Below are 21,687 nucleotides of genomic sequence, written 5' to 3' on the forward strand. Positions count from 1 at the left end.
AATAAATCCATTTAAACAAAACTTACAATCTGTAGAACATAATAGTGTTTTGTACACATAAGACAATTATAGTGTAGCAAAGATTCAGTAAAGATTAGAAATCTGATTAGACAATTTGTTCTGCTTAACCACACTTTTACAGAAGACAATTCCTCCTTATGTAGAACCTCAGTCAAACTCCATTATCCTTTCAGCTCAATATTTGAGCATCAAAGATTAATCTTTTCCATTTATGAAGTTTTTCATTTTAGTACAAATTCACCCCTCAAATCATCTTCAAAAATTTACCTTCCTGAAACAATACAAAAAACCGATGACTAGGAAAGTAAATGTTTATTTCCATTTGCATCAGCTGTACAAAGGTTATTCCAGCTATATCTGAAATGGAATTTAATATGGCAATCAGATTTCTTTAAGATAAGCCTACATTTCCACCAATACTCGCTTTCATGTTTTCTGTATCAGGCCTTTAAAAATTTATCTTATTTATCACAAAATAGGCATATTCTTACAAACAGGAAACATACAGAAGTTGAGAAACACTGACTCATAGTGCAGCAAACCAAACCATTCATTCATGGTTCATCACAAGATGAAAGTAGCCAGGATTAAAAGCAACGGACAACACACTTAGCAGCGACATCACTAAGTTCTTTCTGTTGTACAGCTACTGGTGGTGTCAGCCTTCAACAGAACCTCAAACCCATGAGATGGTGAAATGCTGCTTCTGGAGAAGCGGAACAGAGTTTAGTTTTTCCTGTATTGTTAACTACCTCTTTTGAAACTGGTGGAGAAATGTAGAAGATAAGGGCTCACTGCACTAAATGTTGGACAAGTAGAGTGAGTTGTATTTATGGGCAAGAAGCTATTAAAAGCATGGTTTGAGAACAACCTCCTGTGGTAGAAACTGTTTCCCTTGTATTAGAAGACACCACGTGACTTGTAATTATGAGTGTCCATGAATCTCAGGCTACCTTTGACTTTCAAAATGAAAGTAAAAGCTCAGTCACTTCTAAGCTTTTGGAGAAACTGTTTGCAATTTTCGTTATAGTAGTGAAAACAAAGTACTTTTAATATGCTTGAGGTTTCTAGGAAAAGAAAGAATTTAACAAAGTACATTTTTGCAAACTTTAAATGATTCTTAAATAATCAGTTTCATACTTACCATTTCATCAGCCAATATGCCATTCAATCTGTGTTTATACAGCAGTGCTAACCAGTTCAAACCAATCTTCTGATACGGCTTCAGTTCCAAACTGTTAAAAAAAAAAAAGTCAAGTTTGTTACCACCTTTTATTTGTTTCTCCATGAAACACAACTTTACACTTATAGTAATCATAGAATGTCAAGTGTAATAACATTGCCTATATTTTAATAGTCTAGATCTCCTCATGTAGTGAAAAACAAAAACTTTACTTAATCAGTCACCTGAATACAAAGAGCATTTCCAAACTGAGTTTATCAGAATTTTCACAGATCTTAAATGATCAAAATGAGTAACACAATAAATACTTTTTCTCTAAAATCAGTGATACACAACCAGCTAAAAGCAGTTACAGAACTGTTAATTTTAAAAATACACAATAAATTAAGTGGCATTTAGCAGTTGCATCCGTAAGTTTCTCTGTTATACCATTACTGGTTGTGTCAGCACCAAAGAAAAACCCAAACACACACAACCCACGAAACACACTCAACAGTAAGTCACCTAGTTCAGCATTTTTTGCCAAAAAAATATCACTAACAAGCTCCCTCCAGACAGTTCCTTCCTCTCAGGTTTTATTTTCATGTAGCTGAGAATTCTTTTGCTATTTTCCACTAACAGTCTAATTCAAGTTGCTACTTTGGCCACTTTTTTCCCCACTTCACCCCTATGCTTCCTAATCCTTAGGATAATCCCTCCTACCATACCCATTTCCATTCCTCCTAAATTCTCTCTTTATTCCTATCCATTTGGAGATTCCTACCAATTTACCTCTCTGAAATAAATCCTTCCCCCAACACATCCCTGGTGCCACTCCCACTGGATACAAACTTCCAGATTATTTTGTACATCTCAACTTCCTGACTAAGGTCTTTTGTCCAGCTGATAAACCTTCCAAGTTTGCTCAGATTCATTTCAATTTGGCATGTTTGAAATCTAAGATCCCCCATAACAGAAGCAGGTTTGTTTGGGCTTTTGTTTGAAATAAGTCAACAACTCATGATCCCTTCGCTCAAGGTTGACTTTTACATCCATTAAAAACTGGAGGAAGTAAAACAAGGTCTTCAAGTACACCTTACTGTCCAACACCCTTGTTAGTATAAAAAAGGGAAAGATACCTCTGATTCAGAATGGAGGGCTGCTCTATGTTCCATCCACATCCTCCATCTCCAGTAATCCTGGTTACTTGTTTCGTCAGTTTATTTGAAATGTCTTCACATTTATTCATGAGCTTCAGAACCACGTCCCTCTCCTTCAGCAATATCTTGCAGTTCCACACTATATCTTCTGACAAACCAGCAGTCTTAGTCATTTTTGTAAACTGCAAAATAATAATAAAAAAAATTCTATGAACAGCGATAATAGCAGCAAAAGTGCTACAGTGAAAATCCATGGCTGCTGCAGGCAGTAAGTAATTCAAGTAGGAGACAGCAACAGAATCCTGATCTCCTCTCAAAACTTCAAATACTCCTTGCACACTTGACCCACTGCAAACTGTGGATCCACACTGAAGGTCATCATTAGAGCTCCTTGCACTGTAAAACCTGAAATCCTAGAAGATTCAAATTCTCTGAAGAGTTTCTAATGAAAAACACAGGAGCATTAGACTCAAAATCTTTGGGGAGGGGGCAACATACAGCACAAAGCACGCTTTGAAGGCCACGGCCCAGCAAAAGAACAAAACCCCAGAAGGAAGAAAAAATGCACTGAATATCATTAGATATCCTTTTAAGCACACTCTATTACATACTAAAGATTTAAGATGTAAGCATAATGTAGGCACCAAGGCAGACCAATGAACCTATAAAGTAAGTTATTAAATTTTGTTAGGAGTCTGTCTGGGGCTCAGTATTATTCAGGTCCAGTTCTAACTCTATCATGAATGGCACATTCAAACTGGACTTAGGCATACTGAAAAAAAAAAAGTGGTACGAAGTTTCCTTAAACTATGCTGAGTTTTCTGTGGTCACCAAGTACTGACAGTACACAGAAGTCTTTCTTCCACCACTTGCTTCCTCCAGTCCACACTAGTTACTTTTTATTTTCTTCCTCTAAACTCCAAATCTTCACTACAATATGGATATTCTCCATGTCAGAGGCAAGAAGCCTGAAGATGTGTCAAAACAGGCCCTTCAGGCCCATGGATTTCTCCTGAATCCCATATAGTGTCATTTGCAGAAAGTGTAAAACCTACTAATAAATATATATCTGCAGTAACTGGGACCGTATTTGTAATTACAGCATTTTCATGCATATCTATGCATATTTCACTATAAAGAACAGAAATATTCTTTTATTAATGGATTTAAAGAATTCTTATATTAAAAGATAAGTAATTTCCAAACAGATTTTTTTCAAATTTTAAATCACGGATCTGTTAAAATTTAGCACAAAACTTCATATGCATATATCCTCCAAGAATTCCTTCCATAAAAAAAGGGGTTGCATGATCCATGTTACTCATTGATATTGCCACACTGCAGAGTAAAAGACAGGTTTTTTAAGGTGAACTGTATAACGAGACCATTCTTTCATTAAAAAAACAAAAAGAAAAAAAAAAGGAGAAATGGAGCGAGGCAATTACAGTTTGGGGGTGGGGTGAGGGGTGTTTTGTGGTTTTTTCCATTTTAAACAAATCCCAGAAAGTTTAGCTACACTCACAGGATAAGGAGAGCACATGTCAAACACCTGCAAAGAAGTTTTCTAAACAGACACCTCTATTTAGCAACAAAAAGAGAACATGGTTTTTAATAGGCGACTACAAAATTTCAAGATTTGTTTTGATGCCTAAAGCTCTGGTTGGCATGAATAGAAATCCTATAATCCATAAGTAAAGGTGTGGAAAATTAAGCCATCTGCTACTAACAGAAATTGTATTGTTTCATGTCAGCACATTAACATTCAGCTCCAAGTTGCAACAAGAAAAACTTTAGCCACTGGTTTGCATGTGAAACACAGGGTGTTACCCTGTTGTACAGAACACAAAGCAGATCCACGGGTGGCCTTTGGTTTACTAGAGGTTATGACAGCTTCCCAAGTTCATTTTTTTTCAAATGAGGCCCAAAAATGTGAGACCATCACAGACAAGTGAACCTGTGAGCTCTCACAGCACACTCTGAACTGCCACACCAGCACACTCTGCTTGGGCCTTTACACCACTTGCAGGTGATGCAGGATTTCACTTTACTGCTTAAGGATGAAAGTCAGCCTCAGCCTCAATCAACTAACTCCAGTTCCACTTTAAGCAGTTTCCCGTTTCTAACCTGATGCATTTGCTGCTCCCCCTTTCAGTTTGCTTTGGTGCAAGGTCCTTCTGGATTTTCAGCCAATTTGGTTTTTGTAGCCGTTTGTACACGTGCAGCCAAACAAAATGAGATAATAAAAAACCTGAATCTACCCTCCCCCTGTATCTCCTCACTGCTCATACATTGCTGCAGTATATGGAATGTGATGGACAAGTATAGTGATATGCTATGTCAGAATTTCCATGTAACACATTGCATCAGTACATACAGTTTAACTTGTGTGTACTACAGACATTGTTTAAATCACAAAATCTTTACAACCCAAACAGCCTATTTTGTGATGGAATAATACTGTGAATGAGGGAAATGAGGATATAGCAAATCTCACACAGATGCATATGTTTTTAAATTAAAAGCAAATTAAAGTAGTTAACAGTTATACACCTTAAAAATAAGCAACTAAATAGCACTAAACCCTCTCCAGTTCATTCCCTGCATTTACCAGAGGCAGCATGAAACTGCATTGGGCACCCTCAGCAGGCCAAGGAACAGACCACCACCCCAGACATCGAAAGCTCAGCTCCTTCGTGAGCCAGGCTTGGCTCTGCCTTTGTTTCTTGGCACACACTGAACACAGGCAGGTATTGCCCTTACACGGCTATGTTTACAGCCTCTCTGCTGAGGAAACAGTGCTGAGTGCTGTGTTTTCCAACACTGGTGCATTCCACAGCCTGGAAAAGAGAGCACTGTTAAATATAAGTTTTTTAGAGGAGTGAGGAAGGGGAGAAAGGGCTATAGGTGTCCAGAAGTGCTTCCACCAAGGAAAGAAATCATGCTATCTGCTGGCCCTCAATGTGTGCCAGTGGGGTATCACCTGGACCTCAAAGCAAATGGGAGAGAAAGGTGTGAAGCCAACAGAGGAGACTGAGGGGGGACCTCACAACTGTCTACAACTTCCTCACGAGGGGAAGCCGAGGGGCAGGCACTGATCTCTTCTCCCTGGTGATCAGGGACAGGACACAAGGGAATGGCCTGAAGCTGTGTCAGGGGAGGTTTAGGATGGATATCAGAAAAAGGTTTTTCAGCCAGAAGGTGGTTGGGTGCTGGAACAGGCTCCCCAGGGAAGTGGTCACAGCACTAAGCCTGACAGAGTTCAGAAAGTGTCTGGACGATGCTCTCAGGCACATGGTGTGATACTTGGGGCTGCACTATACAGGGTCAAGAGCTGGAATTTGATGATCCTTGTAGGTCCCTTCCAACTCAGGATATTCTACAACTCTATGAAAAGACCCACCAGGAAGGGAGGTATTTCCTAACAGGTGGGTTTACTCCCTCATGTCCATCCTGAGTAGCTGTTCCAGAGCTGTATATAGACTATGAAGCCAGTACAGAGCAGGCCTGCACTGAGAGAGAAAAACAGCGCTGAACACTGGCCCCTTGCATAAAAACTACGTAACATATGCCATCACACCAAGACATAGGGAGCTGAACTTTCCTATCCACTCTGTCCTTAGCCTGTTCTGAACCTTTGCTTCACCTTGCCCTCCATAGTCATCGACATTCTCAGTGCTCGTCCCCCCCTCTTCCTCCTGGCTCTCACAGCCACGCTTTCTGCTGACCACCCTTCAGTTTGTCTACCCCTGCATCCCCATCTGCTCTCCTTGTGTTCTAAACCCCTATTCCCGCAGCAGAGCTGCTCCTCAGGAGCTCCCATTTGACCATCACATCTCTTTCCTCCTCTGTCTCAGCTCCATGCCTGGGCATTGCAGAAGCACCTGGAGCCACCCTTCCAAACCTTCTGTGTCAGAAAGTAATGTGCAATTTTAGGCTGTGAATATGACGAGTACGGAGAAAGGCAATCTCAGAACACAAATTTTTTTTCTCTATATTTTAAGAGTTACTAGATCAAGTTAAACATCTGTCTAAAATATAAGCTCCAAAGAAGAAGTATTTTGAAGCTCTCTAATTAGTTTCACAGGCTTGAAAATAATTTAAATCCATTAAAAAAAAATTAGACCAACTTAAAAAGGTTGTCTAGAATAAAAAAGACATTCCAAATCATGTTTTCCTGGAATAAAACACTTAATTTATAAATAAGTAGGCTTTAGTTTTAATCTCAGGTTGAGAGCCTTCATATCTTCCTTAATTCTAATAATGAACAAGTGGTAATAACTTCTAGTGCTTTACACTGTGTTACACAAGATACCATTAGAGTAAAGCAGACCATAAAAGTAAAGCCAATTTCTTTAATGGTATAACTGAACCAGCTCTCTCCATTACTCTAACCACTCATTAATTGCTAGGAAAAATGTTGGGTTACTGAGCTACTGGATCTTTATAAACAATTAAATCCACACTGATACGAAACATCTGCTAAAATCTGCTGCAAACCACTTCTACTTTTTTTTGGCAAGTATTCACAATACTACATAAACATGTGGTTGCTGACAGCAGCAATCTTTATGAAAGACAAATTTTGAACGCAAACAGGCCCATGCAGCTTTTTTTACTGTTAAATATTTTACACAGAGAAAAGGAGAACAGCCCTGTAGCAAATATTTCTGCAAAGAATTAAGTTCAGGCAAAATCCAACAAGTTTAGAAAGGAATAGCTGTATGACAGATGTTCTGTGAGAAGCCAAAGGCTTGGGGCAAAACGGATTTCTTTTGCAGCATACCTGTAGCCTGTATTTTTTTTAAGTATCCTCCTCTCGTCTCCCCCTTCCCCTTGCAACACAACATACAAAGATCATTTTGTTTTCCTTAAAAATCTGTTTAGTATCTCTTGCTATTTTGTGGTAAAATATTTCACACATTGAATAATAAATGTTATTGTTTTACACATATGGAAGAATTTCACACATACATCAGTGGGGGAGGTTTTAAAACAAATACTGATGAAAAAAACACACCAATTACTCTGTAAGAGGGCCTGTGCACAGTTACTGCTTTAAAATCCAAACCAGTAATAAATTAAATAAAGACAATCTGCCTTAACAGACTTCAAGTTTCTTACCAGAATATTGCTCTTATCACATTTGATGTTTTGCAGTTCACTGGAACTGTATGAAATGTGAAGGCAACAATCAAACTATGGGAAACATTTGAAAGTAACATCCCAGTGACAGTAGATAAGGTACTTACCAACAGGTATTGCTTTCCCTTCTGTGGTGGATTGTGGCTTAGCCTTCTGATGCTTTATCTTTTCATTAATAAAAACAGAGCAGCTCGCTCCACTAAAAATGGCTGCACTGCTTAGCCAGCAAAACCATGCTAGAGACTAAGCTGCAGTAGGTAAAAAAAAAAAAAAAGAAAAAAAAAAGAAAAAGAGAGCGACCGTCCTTGCATGAAACTGAAAATATCCATGCTGGCTCCTTCAATCATGGAGCTACCCTGGAAGCTGCTGCTGCTATACAAGTGTCTGCAGTAAAGGTCCTGCCACGTTCTTCCCTCCTGCATCGGTTTTCAGCTACAAGAGCTCAGAACAGGCTAGCAAACACCTCCTTCCCAAGTGAAAGCTCTAATTTCTTCTTCTGCAGTGAAATCAACCAACTTTCTATGCTACAGAGTGAGTGACAGTAATGTCAGCCAATCAGCTTGAGTTTTCCAGAAAAATCACCCCTTAATTCATTCAAAATCAGGTCATATGACACTATTTGAAATGCTATTGGCTTAGGAGGAACATAGCATTTTAGCCTAATCAGGATAAGGCCACCCATCTAAGCCTCCCTAGGCTGAAGCCACCTTGATTCTAGGCAGGCTGGGGATAGGGAAAGAAGAATGCAGACCTACCAGAGCCTCCCAGCTGTTAAAGGGCCGGAGCGCGATTATCTTCTGAGCCTTTTTCTGAGAACACTGGGGGATCAGAGTCAGTTCACCCGGGGAAGCATCCTGCAGGAAGCTGAGGATTTTTGCTTTGTAGCCATCCTCCATCACTTCGTCGCCATCGCCGTAGTCCTCGTCGAGGGAGCTGCCGCCGTCTTCGGAAGCCGACTCGTCCTCCAAGTCTTGTGTTTCTCTTTTAGTATTCCAAATGCTCCTTTTGCTTTTGTCCTTTTTCTGAAAGCCATTCTGCTCTTTCTCGGGTTTCTGCTTTGTCTTCTCTTTACTCTCGTCACTTGTGCTCTTGGTGGAGCCTTCGGTCAAGTCAGAAGTTTTTCTTCTGAGAGAAAATCCCATTTCTGCGCACGCAATATGGAAGGCAACAAATCAAGGCATACTGGTTAAGGGAGAATGAAAACCCACACTGTTCTTCCAATATAAAACCTATAAGACACAATTCTAGTATTTCATACACAAGAACTCAATAGCAGGTGTTACTGAGAGAAAAGAAAAGCAAGTCTGTATAAAAAATGCAAGTCTGTATAAAACATGTCAGTAGATCCAACCGTGAGTATAAGATAAGCAATACTCATCTGTATAATGCTCAAACAGCAGAAAGTTTTAAGTAACTATCTTAAAATACAGATGATCGATGCTATGTAATATTTGTGAGCTTCAGAAGTAAGAGCAAACAGTTCAGAACTCTGATGTATCACAAGGATGAGATACTGGTCACACTGCACCCAACTGTGGAGATATTAATTCTGTTGATTCGACAAAACAAGCCTTCTTTCATGATGAAAATGATATATTTTTTCAATTTTAATTCATTGTAGTACAGTATTAGAGGTGGGACAATGAAAACATACACTTGTTAAGGAAACTCAAAGAATGATATATTTCTGACCAAAATAACCCTACTGTCTTAAAATAAGACAGAAGTTATTTAACTGAACATGAGTAAGTAATTTTCAGAAGTGATCTGTGTGCGTTTTTCTTCCCTCATGGGAAGAGAACAGTTGAATTTTCTCGTCTGCCCAATCCCAGCTTGCTGCTGATTGATTCCAACCCTGATGTCTACCTTTTCAGAAGCAGCAGTAAGGAGACAACTTCATGCATACTGACAGCTCTCTCCACTTCCAATTAAGAACACTGCCCTACCCCAACTACACTTAAATAGCTGATACAGCAAAACATATACGTATCTGACAGCTGTTTTACACACTGAAAAGTACTCATTAAATAGTATTTGAGTTATAACTTGCAGATTTACTTGGAATGACTGTTTTTGCTCCCTGCCACATCTAAAGCATTGGTATTTACAAATGAGTTGTATAATTTAAGGCCTATTTCTAGTATTTTTCTCTCCTAGAATATATTTTTAAAAGGACAAAATGGCATATGTCACTTGTCACCTATGCAGTTATTTGCAGTTACTGATCCAGAAATCAGAAATTTACAAATTACTCCAGTTAAAAAACAAACTTATTTTTAAACAAGCAGGAAGGGGGCAGGTGTAAGCTTTGACACATTTCAAAATACATTTTAAGACATACCCATAGGTAACTACAACTTTTTATGAATATCTGTATTAGCAGGGCAAAGACATTTATCTCTACTTACAGAGCAAAAGATCAAAATACAGAAAAATAGAGTTTCCATCTCTTATCCTGCCCATAATACTAATTTCAAGTATAAGTGCAAGTTTCCAGGCATGGTGCTGTCAGAACTGTCATTGCTGAACATTAGAAAATATTTGCATCACAAGTCTGTTTGTTCTGTCTTGGAATAAAATGGATTATAAATCTGTCTTTACCCTCATCATCTGCAAATATTGTCAGGGCCTCCAGTGCTTCATCATACACCCAGTTATGTTCCTGAAGTGCTTCTCTCAGTTCCTAGTAAAAAAATAAGACAGTTTGTATTGTGGTAAGATAAGCATAAGCTAAATTTCTGTGCCTAACAACATTAGGCAAAGAAAACCCCTGTAAGTCAGATGATTCAAAAGAAAGGAAATGCAAAACAGAAAACCCCTCAGTTTCTCCTTACACACTCAGTGTAGGCAGAGCTGCACTCCACTTTTGAAAAGTGTTAAGAATACACAAACAAGCTTTGCTTCCAACAATTTAAAGCACAGTATTGAAGGGCCCCGACCAGTTGCTGATGATCATCAGGTATTAAAAGTAATACAAAGTGCACAATGTATCTAGTGGTCCAGGGGAGAAGAATGTGTGCCAGAGGGAGGGATAATTTCTCCATGCATATTTATAAAAGGTCATCAAATTTGACTATGCCAGGTTGTCACAGGGACAGAAAAGAAGGATAAGAAGTTCCATATTGTCCCAACCACATCCAACTGCTCTCAGTTCAGGACAAGTTACATTCCAAAAGCAGCAAAGGCCTTCCTACCCTGGGCTCTTTTTGCAAGAGTGTTGCTGGTGTAAGAATTGTTTCATTCGGCCTATCAACAGCCGCAATTTTCTTAAAAAGTCAAAACTTGACATGCCACCAGGAAACAGGAGCTCACCTCCTTATCCAATCCAGGAAATATCTTTTGCAGCCTCTTCACAAGCATCTCTTGCCTCTCCCATTGTCTTTTGGGTTCTGAGTCATCAAGCTATGTTAAAAAAAGAAATCTATTAGGTTGAATATAAATTACAAGTATAGAAACAGAAGAAAACCTAATCAATATTGTTTATCCTTAAAGAGGTGCTCTAAATGACAAAACCAGTTAAGATGAATTTAAGTTGAAGTGATTCCTCATACCTAGTCATGATCAAAATTAGACCAAAACTTTCATATGCATAGAAACTGCCTTCAGTCATGAAAAACTGGTATTCTACTTTATAAGCACACACAGTGCAGGTTATATACAAAAATGTAAATAATTTAGAACTATCTAGTTTGTATTTCTTTAAAATCAAAAGTTATTAGTAATTCTGGATGACAGTTGAGGCAGAAGATGCCAAGGTTGATGGTCAGATTAGACTACCAAGCATGCAGTATTTAGCCCACTAAAGCCTACAAACGCGTCAAACGGTGCGTTTATAGTGAGATTTATGGGTAAAAAAATCCACAAATACTATGACCCAGAGTCATGGAGTCACATCAAAAGTTGGCAAAAGTTTTCATCAACAGTAGCTTCACTAACAGCTACTACCAGACTGCAAAATGGGAGTTGTCTTACAAACAAGTGCCAAAACTTCCACAGGCCCTGAGCTGGTCTGTTTTGTATTCACCACAAAGAACTACACAAGTTTCTTCATAGAGCTTTGAATACAAAGTGGTTACAGATCTACTTATCTACAGCAGACATACCAACAGGTTTGATCAATATTTACTTTGTTGAATGATGCTATTTGCTGAGAGAGCACAGACCAGATCACCCAGAAGCACTCCCAGTAAGAGAGGACATTATTCCTTTCCTCAGCAAGCCTACAATGCCATTAAGAGTGCAGCTACAGTCCATACAAAGCTGGCAAAGTATGCTCTAGTCTTAGGAACTAGAGGCAAAAGCAGGAGTAAGGAAAAACACCCTGTAAGTTCTCTCACTATAGTTGTCTATAATGAGTTCTAAAAACCCATGATCCAGATTTGTTTTTTCCAATCCTTCCTCTTTTAATTGTAATAAAACTGTTGTAGAACAGAAATCAAACTGCTGCATGAAACCAGGTTCAGTGAAGCGTTGTTTGCTAGGCTGGCTGGGTAATAATTCAGTAAATTCTCCTTTTATAACCTAACCCAGGGGCTTGGTGAGGAGGAAAAAACCCAATGCATATTTCTCTTTTCGGAAGAAGGGGACTTTATGCATAATATTATTTTTGCTTTAATGGAAAACTGCATTTTCTTTATTTGGTTCTGACTGAGGGCAATATTAGCCTAAATTTCAACACAAAACCAGTCACTCTCCACCAACCAGCCTCCAGTATTAACTGTGGAATTCCCTTTATCTACCATAGGTGTTTTTCAAGGATGTCTACTGGGGTGCCTGGGAGATGGCCTAAAGACAGTACTGTAGGACTGTGCAAATCTGCCAAATACCAACCTGAATGCACCAGGATCATGACATAGTTCCTATTTACTAGCAGAGGTCAAAGTAATCATTCCTTTAAATGTAACCAATTCGCTATTTTTAAAGATTTCCCTAAGTCATATACATAAGCAACATTTCCTCTATAACAGAGAGTAAGAGTAGCAACAGATATTAACTTCATCTCTTTGAGGAAACACAAGGAATGACCTGACCAGTCAAAGTGATTCCCTGTAATTCCCGCTGATGCTCACAAAAACTGAATGGTACACAGCACCTCACATTCTGCTATCTGCCATCAAACACTTCCACCAAAGCAGGGAAGTGAGTACTGTGATACAAGTCCACTAGCACTGAGGAACAAAGCAGGTAAATCCACGTAGAACGGCAAGAATAAGAAAGTAGAAAAACCTCACTCAGATGGTAAGATCTGAATTTGACTGGATTTTCTGGTAAAAGACAGACCAAGTTAGGTAGTTCCATTTATTTTACAATGAACAGAGAGAAAAAACCACAGTACTTACATAACTAGCTTTTGACTTCTTTGCAACTTGCTCCTTTCTGGTTTTGCAATCTGTGGGAGAATCTCTTGCTTTCCTTTTACCAGAGGCAGCTTCGAAAAGAATTGAGACAGAAGAGAAGAATCAGTTACTTTCACTATGTTCACCCCAAAACAGTAGGATAATTACCAAGTACCAACACTGTAGTAGCTATTAATTAACTGCACAATGTGTTTATCAGTCTCCATAATAGTTTCCTACTATAGTCCACAGATACATTGACACTTGAAGCAAAGTAACTGCTTGAAAGTACATGTTTATTTACCTCTACGTTTTCTTTAGTAGTTTGGCAATTAATCAAGCAGTTGCCTCTCATATATAACAACTGAAATAGCATTTTATTATACTTTTTTTAATAACTGCCACATGTTTTTTGCACATAAGTTGCATAAAGGTATATCAGTCTGTTTTTATTTGAGCTCATATTTAATCCAGGCTGAATCCCATCTGTGTGTTGGAATTTGTACATCACTGAGAATTTTGAAGTGCTGATGACTGATTTCTGGCTCAGATGCACACCGAAGAGGTTACCAAACACTTGTTAACATTAAATCCAGATGTCTGAAAGAAAACTATGCATATTAAGTCTGTGATAAGGTTATTACTTATGAATAGTCCATATGAGCCATAACTTTCTGACTATCTTTGGGGCCTGGTGATTATCAAGAGATTATCATCTCAGCATTGAGACCTGCCCAGCCAGGTGCATTTTCAGACTGTGCACAGCTCACAAAGGCAGGAACACGTTACCACTGTTACTGCACATCACCTTTGCTTGAAGCAGCATTATCAGAACAAATCAGTAAAAATTCCTAGTCCATGATCTGAAATTGTACTGTGAGTTAAATCCTTTTTTGGAAGAGTAGCTGCCTGCAGAGCTTTCATGTCTTGATATCAGCATCTCTGGCCAACCTCCCCTCCCAGTCTGCCACAAGAGACCAGTGAACAAGCACACACGCACACACAAAAAGCACACTTGTTCTCCAATCCAAAAGACTGTCTGGATGATCAAAATAGTTTTAGTTTGGAAAACTAAGTAGCCACATCTTTACACAAGAAGATATTTTGTGTAGAAATACTTTTAAAGAAATTCTCTGCAAGACTCATTCACTCCGATATCAGAGATGTGACATATAAATATTTAAAACATAAATCATTAAAACATTCCAAAGGCAGAAAAGTATAAGCAATTCTTCCTTAAATGAAGGATCTAGCAAGAGATAGCAGAAAACACTACAATTTTTTTTCAAAGTCTCTGTATTTATGTAGGTAAAAATATCATGGAATCATAGAATGGCTTGGGTTGGAAGGGAGCTTTAAGATCATCCAGTTCCAACCCTCCTGCTGCAGGCAGGGACACCTTCCACTAGACCAGATTGCTCAGAGCTCCATCCAGTCTGGCCTTGAACACTTCCAGGGATATGGCATCCACAGCTTCTCCAGGCAATCTGTTCCAGTGCCTCACCACCCTGACAGTAAGGCATTTCTTCCTAACATCTAAGCTAAACTTACTCTCAGTTTAAAGCCATTCTCCCTTGTCCCATCACTACATGCTCCTGTAAAAAGTCCCCCTCCATCTTTCCTGTACATTCCCTTCAGGTACTGGAAGGACACAACATATACAAGAGGCAATTCAAAGAAAGCATCCAGAGAACATGCCAGGTGGATCTTTCTGCCCAAGACCTAATTTAAACAATATCACCAGGAAAAGACATGCTTTTAGCTTAAGTCTGGGAAACGTGTGATGTTCTTGACAGCAAAGCTGAGCTGTCAGGCTGCTGTTGGGTCAAGCACTAGAAGCCATTGGAGGCCTCATGCTATTACTGCTTATGCTTAATTAAAACTGCATTCAGGATGGACAATTCTGAATACAAACAGTGAGCCTGCAAACATCTTTGCCCTTAAAAAAATACAAGGGCTCCACATAAGAGCATCTCAAAGACTTTCCTGCTTTTACGTCATGGGCTGAGCACTCAACAGTATTTGTCGTGAGCAATTTTAGAGGCAATTAAACTGTAACAAAGGATCTGGATAACCATGGTCTCAGGAACCTATCAACACAAAATTATTTTAAAATAACCTGTGGTCTTTTGAAACTCATTTGCAAATGACAAAAAAAAAGTCAACTCTCTTTAGACATTCACTTTGCAAAGTAGACTTAACTATTCCTTCCCGTGCTAAGGAAGCATACAGCTGAGGGGAAGAGGAAATTCTATTACTGTTAGATGGAAACCATCCTTGGAGTGGAGGCAGGGCACACCAGGCCCTCCAGAGGAATCCTTGTTCTCTCCATCAATTTTATAACTAATAACCAATGAGAAAAGTAAATTTTAGAGAAGCATTTCTAATTACTTCCACTAGTATTTGCTGCTACCTCTACAAAAAAAAAAAAAATCTTTATTCCTGTGACTTCCTCTGAAATTACATTTATGACTGCTCAAGAAGCAGTGAACATCAGGCAGATTTACATGAGGCTTCAGCTCAGAAGCACCCTCAGTGATTTCATGGTTTTCAAGGTATACAGAAGACAGCACGAGAAACAGATCACAAGCAGCAGGTAATACTATAGCTTCATATCTTTCTTCATATACATTTTCAGTGTGTCACATCTAATCTTTGTACCTGTAAAAAGTCCGCAATGCTTCTTGTTTTAGTTATAAATATTGAATTCAAGCTATAAATACAAGTTTTTGTCCTTTTGAAAGGACAGAAAAATTCACGGATGTCTCGGTCACACTTTTTTAGCAAAGCTGCGCTTCACAAGACTGTATCTCACATCCTGACCTCTCGCACAGTCAACATTTCACAACAAGCAAAACATATCATAAATTGACACAGATAAGCAGATGTTCAGTAATGTCTCCATTTTTTAAAAACATGTCCAAAATGAGGTGATTTATACGATCACTTTCAGGCATGCTTAGTCCTAACTAAATATTTTATACAACAGCTGTGATTAGTGAGAATTTTGCTGCCAAGATTTTTTCTGTGGGCTAATATCGAAAGGATGTGAAACAACATTCTTAGATCAACAAAAAAAATGGCCAAAAGGCAAGGCCTACATACCAGAAATCAAAGTGTTTTAGTTCAAACACTGAACTGTGACAAAGTTTAAGGATATGTATTAGCCTAAATTGGTTTAATATTAATCAAAACTCTTGAAAAGTAATCATAGTCTCTTCCAGGAAGGGATTTTCCAGGAACAGAAGTACTCAGAAGTAGTATGCTTCTCAAAAATATGCCAGCATACAAGAAATCCCATCTATAGAATCTGGTCATGTACATATTGATAACCCCAAAACGCTGGTCTGGTTGGGTTAAAAAAACCCATCAAACAACACAAACACAAAAGCAATCTTTCACTAAAATTATCTTGAACGTTCTTAAAACTTTCTGATAACGGTTAAAAATCTTTGAATTTGTACATAAAAATCAGAAGATGAAAATACAGCAAGTACAACAGAGGGAATAGAATAAGCAAAAAATTTTGTACTTTAAAAAGGGAGTAAAACTGTTCTTCCTCAGCTTCCTACATATGCTGCTTCCAAATCCATAGGATACTGCATGAAGACACATGAACTGCTCAGAAAAACTAAAATAATCAAGAGTGATCAAAAATAGCTTTTTTCTGTTGTATCCATGAAGATCTCTCATGAAAACCATGGACAGCTGAACTGTAAACAGATGGTGGTCTGCTTTTTAAAATGACATCAAAATTCATATCAACCTTCCCTTTCCCCCACCAATTTCAATAAATCAGTCTAAAAATTAGTATAAGACAAAAGATTTAATCCTGGACTTGGGTGATGTCAAGAAACAAGTGAAGAATTATAACCCTTTACCACGTCTAATACTTTCAACACTTCCACATCCTGTGTTGGGTGTTTTGTTTCAATACCAGTATGAGACTGTATAAATTCAGATGCAGAACAAACACCCTTAAATAAGCTCTAGGGGCTCAAAAGCATGGTTTGGGTGACATTTTGCTAGAGAACCTGTCTAATGTTTATAAATAACAGTTCTTATTCAGAATTACAAGCAAGTCTTGAAGTCAACCTGAACAGAAGACTGTGGTGGGCCTTGATACAAAAAATATCTAGTTATGAATGGCTATATACTCTAGTATATTTTTTCCATGCTACCAGATTGCTCACCTATAACATTCAGAATTACTACTGCTAACCCATCACTATTTGCCTCAAGTTCTGGGCAAAGAAGGAACCAGCAAGAACAGAAAACACTTAAGAACCCATATGTAAAGCAATCCTGAGCTTCACACAACAGATTTCCCTTTTTGGCCTAAATTATGGGCTCGGGTCCACATCCTCTTTTCATCTTTCCCCCTGCAAACCCTGTAACTTCAGTTTCCTGTTATCACAATAAGCAAACAATAGTGTAACTTCTAGCACATAAGTCACCACCCAAATACTTCCCAATCATTTTTACAGAATTAGCTACAGCTTCTGAAGTTTAGGTTTTGTTTTAATTTGGGGTTTTTTTGGTTTTTTTCTTAAACATACCTTTGTCATTGAGCTTCAAACCAGCAGCTACTGCTTCCTCCATTGTGCATGACGTGTCTATCAACTGCAAAACAAAAAAGTCAATTGAATACATTTGAACAGAGGAAGACAACGCTGGATCAGCATGAATGAAATACACTTTAAAAAAGCCACCCCAAACACACATGTATTATGAAATCCAAGATCAAAATCAACAGGTATCACATAAGCTGTATTTGGAAACACTTTAAAACACATACTAGAAAACATTTTTAACACAATCTTATTTATTATCACTTTTTCCCTACTTCACAAACACACCATGAGGATTTACTTAAAAGGTTTTTTTCAAAGACTATTCAGCGTGACTATCATAAAACGAGATGATACAAAAAACTAGTTTATTAATTCATAAAATGTCTGTATACTGTTATGACACATTGCTCCATTTCCTGTAACACACGTGAAACTTCCAACTTGCCTCAAAGTTTGTCTATACTTCTCCACAGTCTTAGATTCTTTCTCCATCCACATATAATTTCAAAATAGACCCTTTTTACAAATTCTATGTTGATATTTTTAGAATGCTTTTTGCAAATGAGATAACTACAACAAAAGCAAATGGTCTAAAGGTTTCAGATATGAAAAAACCCACAAAAAATGGAGTTACAAGGAATCCTGATGCCCAAGTATCTGTCAACATTTGGAAACAGCATCTTACAATTTTGCTATAAACATACAATTTCCTTTTCAAGAGGCTCATGATTTTTCCTTAGTAGCCTTCATCAGTTTGTCAGGTTTGTAAGGTTTGTCAGGACAGACTGTTCTAGATCCTTTCGATCAATAGATTTGCCTAATATTCCTCTGTCCTCCTTCAACACTGCAGTTTTATAACCGGATGAAAATTTGCACAGCCTCTATTTCCTACAAAGTCCTGCTGATACAGGAGCTATCTCACATTCTCCTGAAAACAAACATCACCAGTACTACATACTGCTCAGTAGCTAAGTCACAAAACAGCAGTCAGACATGCCATGTATCATTTCTAGCTAGTTTTTAAGTGACAAAGAACTGTTATCTGCCTCTAGTTCAAATAAATTCTACACAGACAAAAATTGAAAAAATACAGTCTGGACACATACAACATAAATTTCATTAAAATGTTCAGGAGAAAAATTCCAAAACTGCTGTTTGCAACCCTTTCCTAAAGTAAAGGAAGCCTAAATATACCACTTGATCCACTGGGAAACAAAACACCAAGCAAGGAGCACCAGGAAAACGTCTGTGTTTCTTTAATGTCATTTCAACAACCAGGAAATGTAACAGATTAACTGAAAGACATTTAGCTTTGAAAACTAAGTTAGTGAAAACCTAGTTACATATCAGTACTGAAAAGTAGCCTTGTTAAAAATACATTTTACTGTACTGAAGGTATTTTACTGTAATGAGTTAGCATAATGTTCTAGTAGATTTGTACTGTACATTGGACAATGGCCAAGAGTACCTCACGTTCAGATGTCAGCATAATTAGAATAAATGATAGTAAGCTGAAACTTATTCTTTTTCCCTTACTGGAAGTACTAAAGTCTTTGCATGTTAAATGTCATAAATGCAGGGGTGCAATGTTTCATCTGCTGGAGAAGATGGCAATGATTTCACTCATTCTGCCTTTAATCAGTTAGCTGCACACCAGCAATGGCAGTTACCAATAGTTATCAACAAAACTAGCTATAATTAAGCTTAAGTGTCACAACGAAAAGAAATAATAGAAAAATGTTTTATACATTGAGGTTTGCTGTTGTTGAACTTACCCAAAGGTATTTATGTAAAGTGTCTGGGTATACATTCTGTTTTTTTATGTATCTAAGTGCCCGTGTACGTACTCACGTGTATATGGAAACATTATGTGGCTGTACTTCCCCTAAAATATGTTACTTTTATACACCCTTTTGATATCAACAAAACAAAATTAAGACTTGTATTGTGTTTGCATGGCAAGGTTTGATAGCAGGGTGGCTATAGGGGCGTCTTCTGTGAGGAGCTGCCAGAAGCTGCCCCCACGTCTGACAGAACCAATGCCAGTTGGCTCCAAGACAGATCCTCCCCTGGTCGAGTCCCTCAGTGACAGTGGCAGCACCTTGGGGATAACAGAGGAAGGGGTGTGGGGGGGCACAGAGGGACACATGCAGCAGGAGAGGAGGGAGAATTCATGAGAGAAACACCAAGGTCCATGAAGGAGGGGCAGGAGGTGCTCCAGGCACCAGAGCAGATCCCCCTGCAGCCCGTGGTGCAGACCATGGTGAGGCAGCTGTCTCCCTGCAGCCCACTGAGGTCCAAGGTGGAGCAGAGATCCACCCGCAGCCAGTGGAGGACCCCATGCCAGAGCAGGTGGGCATCGAAAGGAAGCTGTACCCTGTGGGATGCCCATGGTGGAAGCTGGCTCCTGGCAGGACCTGTGGACCCACAGAGAGAGGAGTCCATGCCAGAGCAGGTTTGGTAGCAGGATCTGTGACCCTGTGGAAGGGACCCGCACTGCAACAGTTTGTGGCTGAAGGCCTGTACCTTGTGGAGAGGGACCCACACCGGAGCAGGGGAAGAGTGCAAGGAGTCCTCCCCCTGAGGAGGAAGGAGCAGTAGAGACAACATGTGATGAACTGATGGCAGTCCCCGTGCACTGTTCCCCTGTGTGGGGGGCAGGAGGCAGAGAAAAATCAGCAATAAAGTTAAGCCCAGGAATAAGGGAGGAATGGGGGGAAGGTGTTTTAAGATTTGAGTTCTATTATCCTAGTCTGATCTGATTGGTAATAAATCAATTTTCTACAAGTTGAGGTTGTTTTGCCCAGAACAGTAACTGGTGAGAGATCTTTCCCTTTCCATATCTTGATCCATGATCAAGATATGGAAAAATATCACTCTATTGTCTCTGCTGTCCAGTTCAGCAGAAGAATGACAGAGCAGTTTTGGTGGGCACCTGGCATCCAGACAGGGTCAACCCACCACAAGGTTGTTCTCTGTAATAAAGCCAGAGCCTTAGGAATACAGCCTATGAAACAGTCATCAAAATAAATCAAAGAACTGAGCATTATTACTTTAAGTAATTCTTGGTCACTTCTTTGGGGAAAAAGCTCCTTCAGTGTTTGCAGCTTTGAGTCTCTGATGTCTTCCTCTACATCCTTCTTCACAGCTGGCTGCTGATCCTCACCATTTATAAATGCCATCTTGGGCAGTTCATTTTCAGGCTCTTCATCATCATCAGACTGATCAGATCTACAATGTACAGGAGAAGAAAAAAAAGAATTAAAATTTATTTTTGCTTATGAATGTTTTACCCCACCAGAACATTGCTGTAAACTAAAACCAACAGAATTGCACAAAATGTGTTGAAATGCATTCAGTAACACTGAATCAACTTGTACCCAAAGTGGTATCTCTGTTCAGGACAAAGTAAGGCATGTATTAAGTACAGTCTTCTGTTTGCAGTAAACACACTTCAACTTAGCTAAGGGAAGAAGAAAGGAGGAACAGATGAGGCAAATACCGTGACTTACCCTAATACTGTGCTATAAAAGGTTAGTTGCCAATTTAGCAACAACCACCTTAATATATTTCATCATTTCAGCTACCTGACTTACATCAGTCTACCTCAATTTTGTCTCAAACAGTCTTGCTAGTGTTTATTTGCCCAACAGGTAAACAGATGTGGATTAAAGATCTTTGTAAACACTTTCCAGATGCAGCATCAACTGTGTCCTAGTTCTCAGCTCACTGAGAAAGAAAATTCAAAAGATTCTTATGCAGCATCTTAAACATACAAACATAGCAAGAGTCTTTCTGAAAAAAACCCCTGCATTTACTGGAAGATTTATTATGAGAGCTAACCTGCAGGAAAAGCAATTCTATGTATCTCTAACAATATTCAGCTGCACAGACAAGACTGAACAGAAGCACAGGTCTCCCATCCTATTTCTTTCCATAGGCACAGAAGAATCTTCTTTTGTAATGAAAATTAATTTAACTGTATGGAGTTGGCCATTTCATAAGGATTTCACCATCAGAAAGGTTTGCCTGCAGGTGTCTCTACACCTTTAGTAAAAGACTAAAAATAAACCTGGTTTTCCTCACTATATCTTTCTTAAGCAGTTGCAACAGGTAGATTGCAACACAGTTCTGGAAAAAATAGTAACATGCCACTCACATAACAGATACACACAGCGAACTGTTCATCATGGAATCCCTTTCACCCCATTCAAGAGGCATACACAGCTACGTGGGCCCTCTGTTGTGCCTCTTAAGAGTAAGAAAATAAGAAGAAATAACCAAAATTCTCC

The 21,687-nt window shown here is 38.8% G+C and overlaps 1 protein-coding gene across 1 annotated transcript in view; it reads right to left on the reverse strand.

The window, feature by feature from the left end:
- SMARCAD1 (SWI/SNF-related, matrix-associated actin-dependent regulator of chromatin, subfamily a, containing DEAD/H box 1) overlaps positions 1–21,687 on the reverse strand; it is a 41,512-nt gene that overhangs the window by 10,557 nt on the left and 9,268 nt on the right. Inside the window, exons 3-10 of the mRNA XM_008925650.3 lie at positions 20,449–20,626; positions 17,381–17,444; positions 12,825–12,913; positions 10,798–10,887; positions 10,087–10,168; positions 8,241–8,629; positions 2,323–2,525; positions 1,166–1,256 (exon numbers count right to left, since the gene is read on the reverse strand). Of these exons, the coding sequence (XP_008923898.3) occupies positions 1,166–1,256; positions 2,323–2,525; positions 8,241–8,629; positions 10,087–10,168; positions 10,798–10,887; positions 12,825–12,913; positions 17,381–17,444; positions 20,449–20,626 (1,186 nt within the window). The remainder of the gene's footprint in view (positions 1–1,165; positions 1,257–2,322; positions 2,526–8,240; positions 8,630–10,086; positions 10,169–10,797; positions 10,888–12,824; positions 12,914–17,380; positions 17,445–20,448; positions 20,627–21,687) is intronic.

The sequence above is a fragment of the Manacus vitellinus genome, unplaced genomic scaffold (genome assembly GCF_001715985.3).
Source record: "Manacus vitellinus isolate BGI_N305 unplaced genomic scaffold, ASM171598v3 scaffold_0_pilon, whole genome shotgun sequence".
Lineage (NCBI taxonomy): Eukaryota > Metazoa > Chordata > Aves > Passeriformes > Pipridae > Manacus > Manacus vitellinus.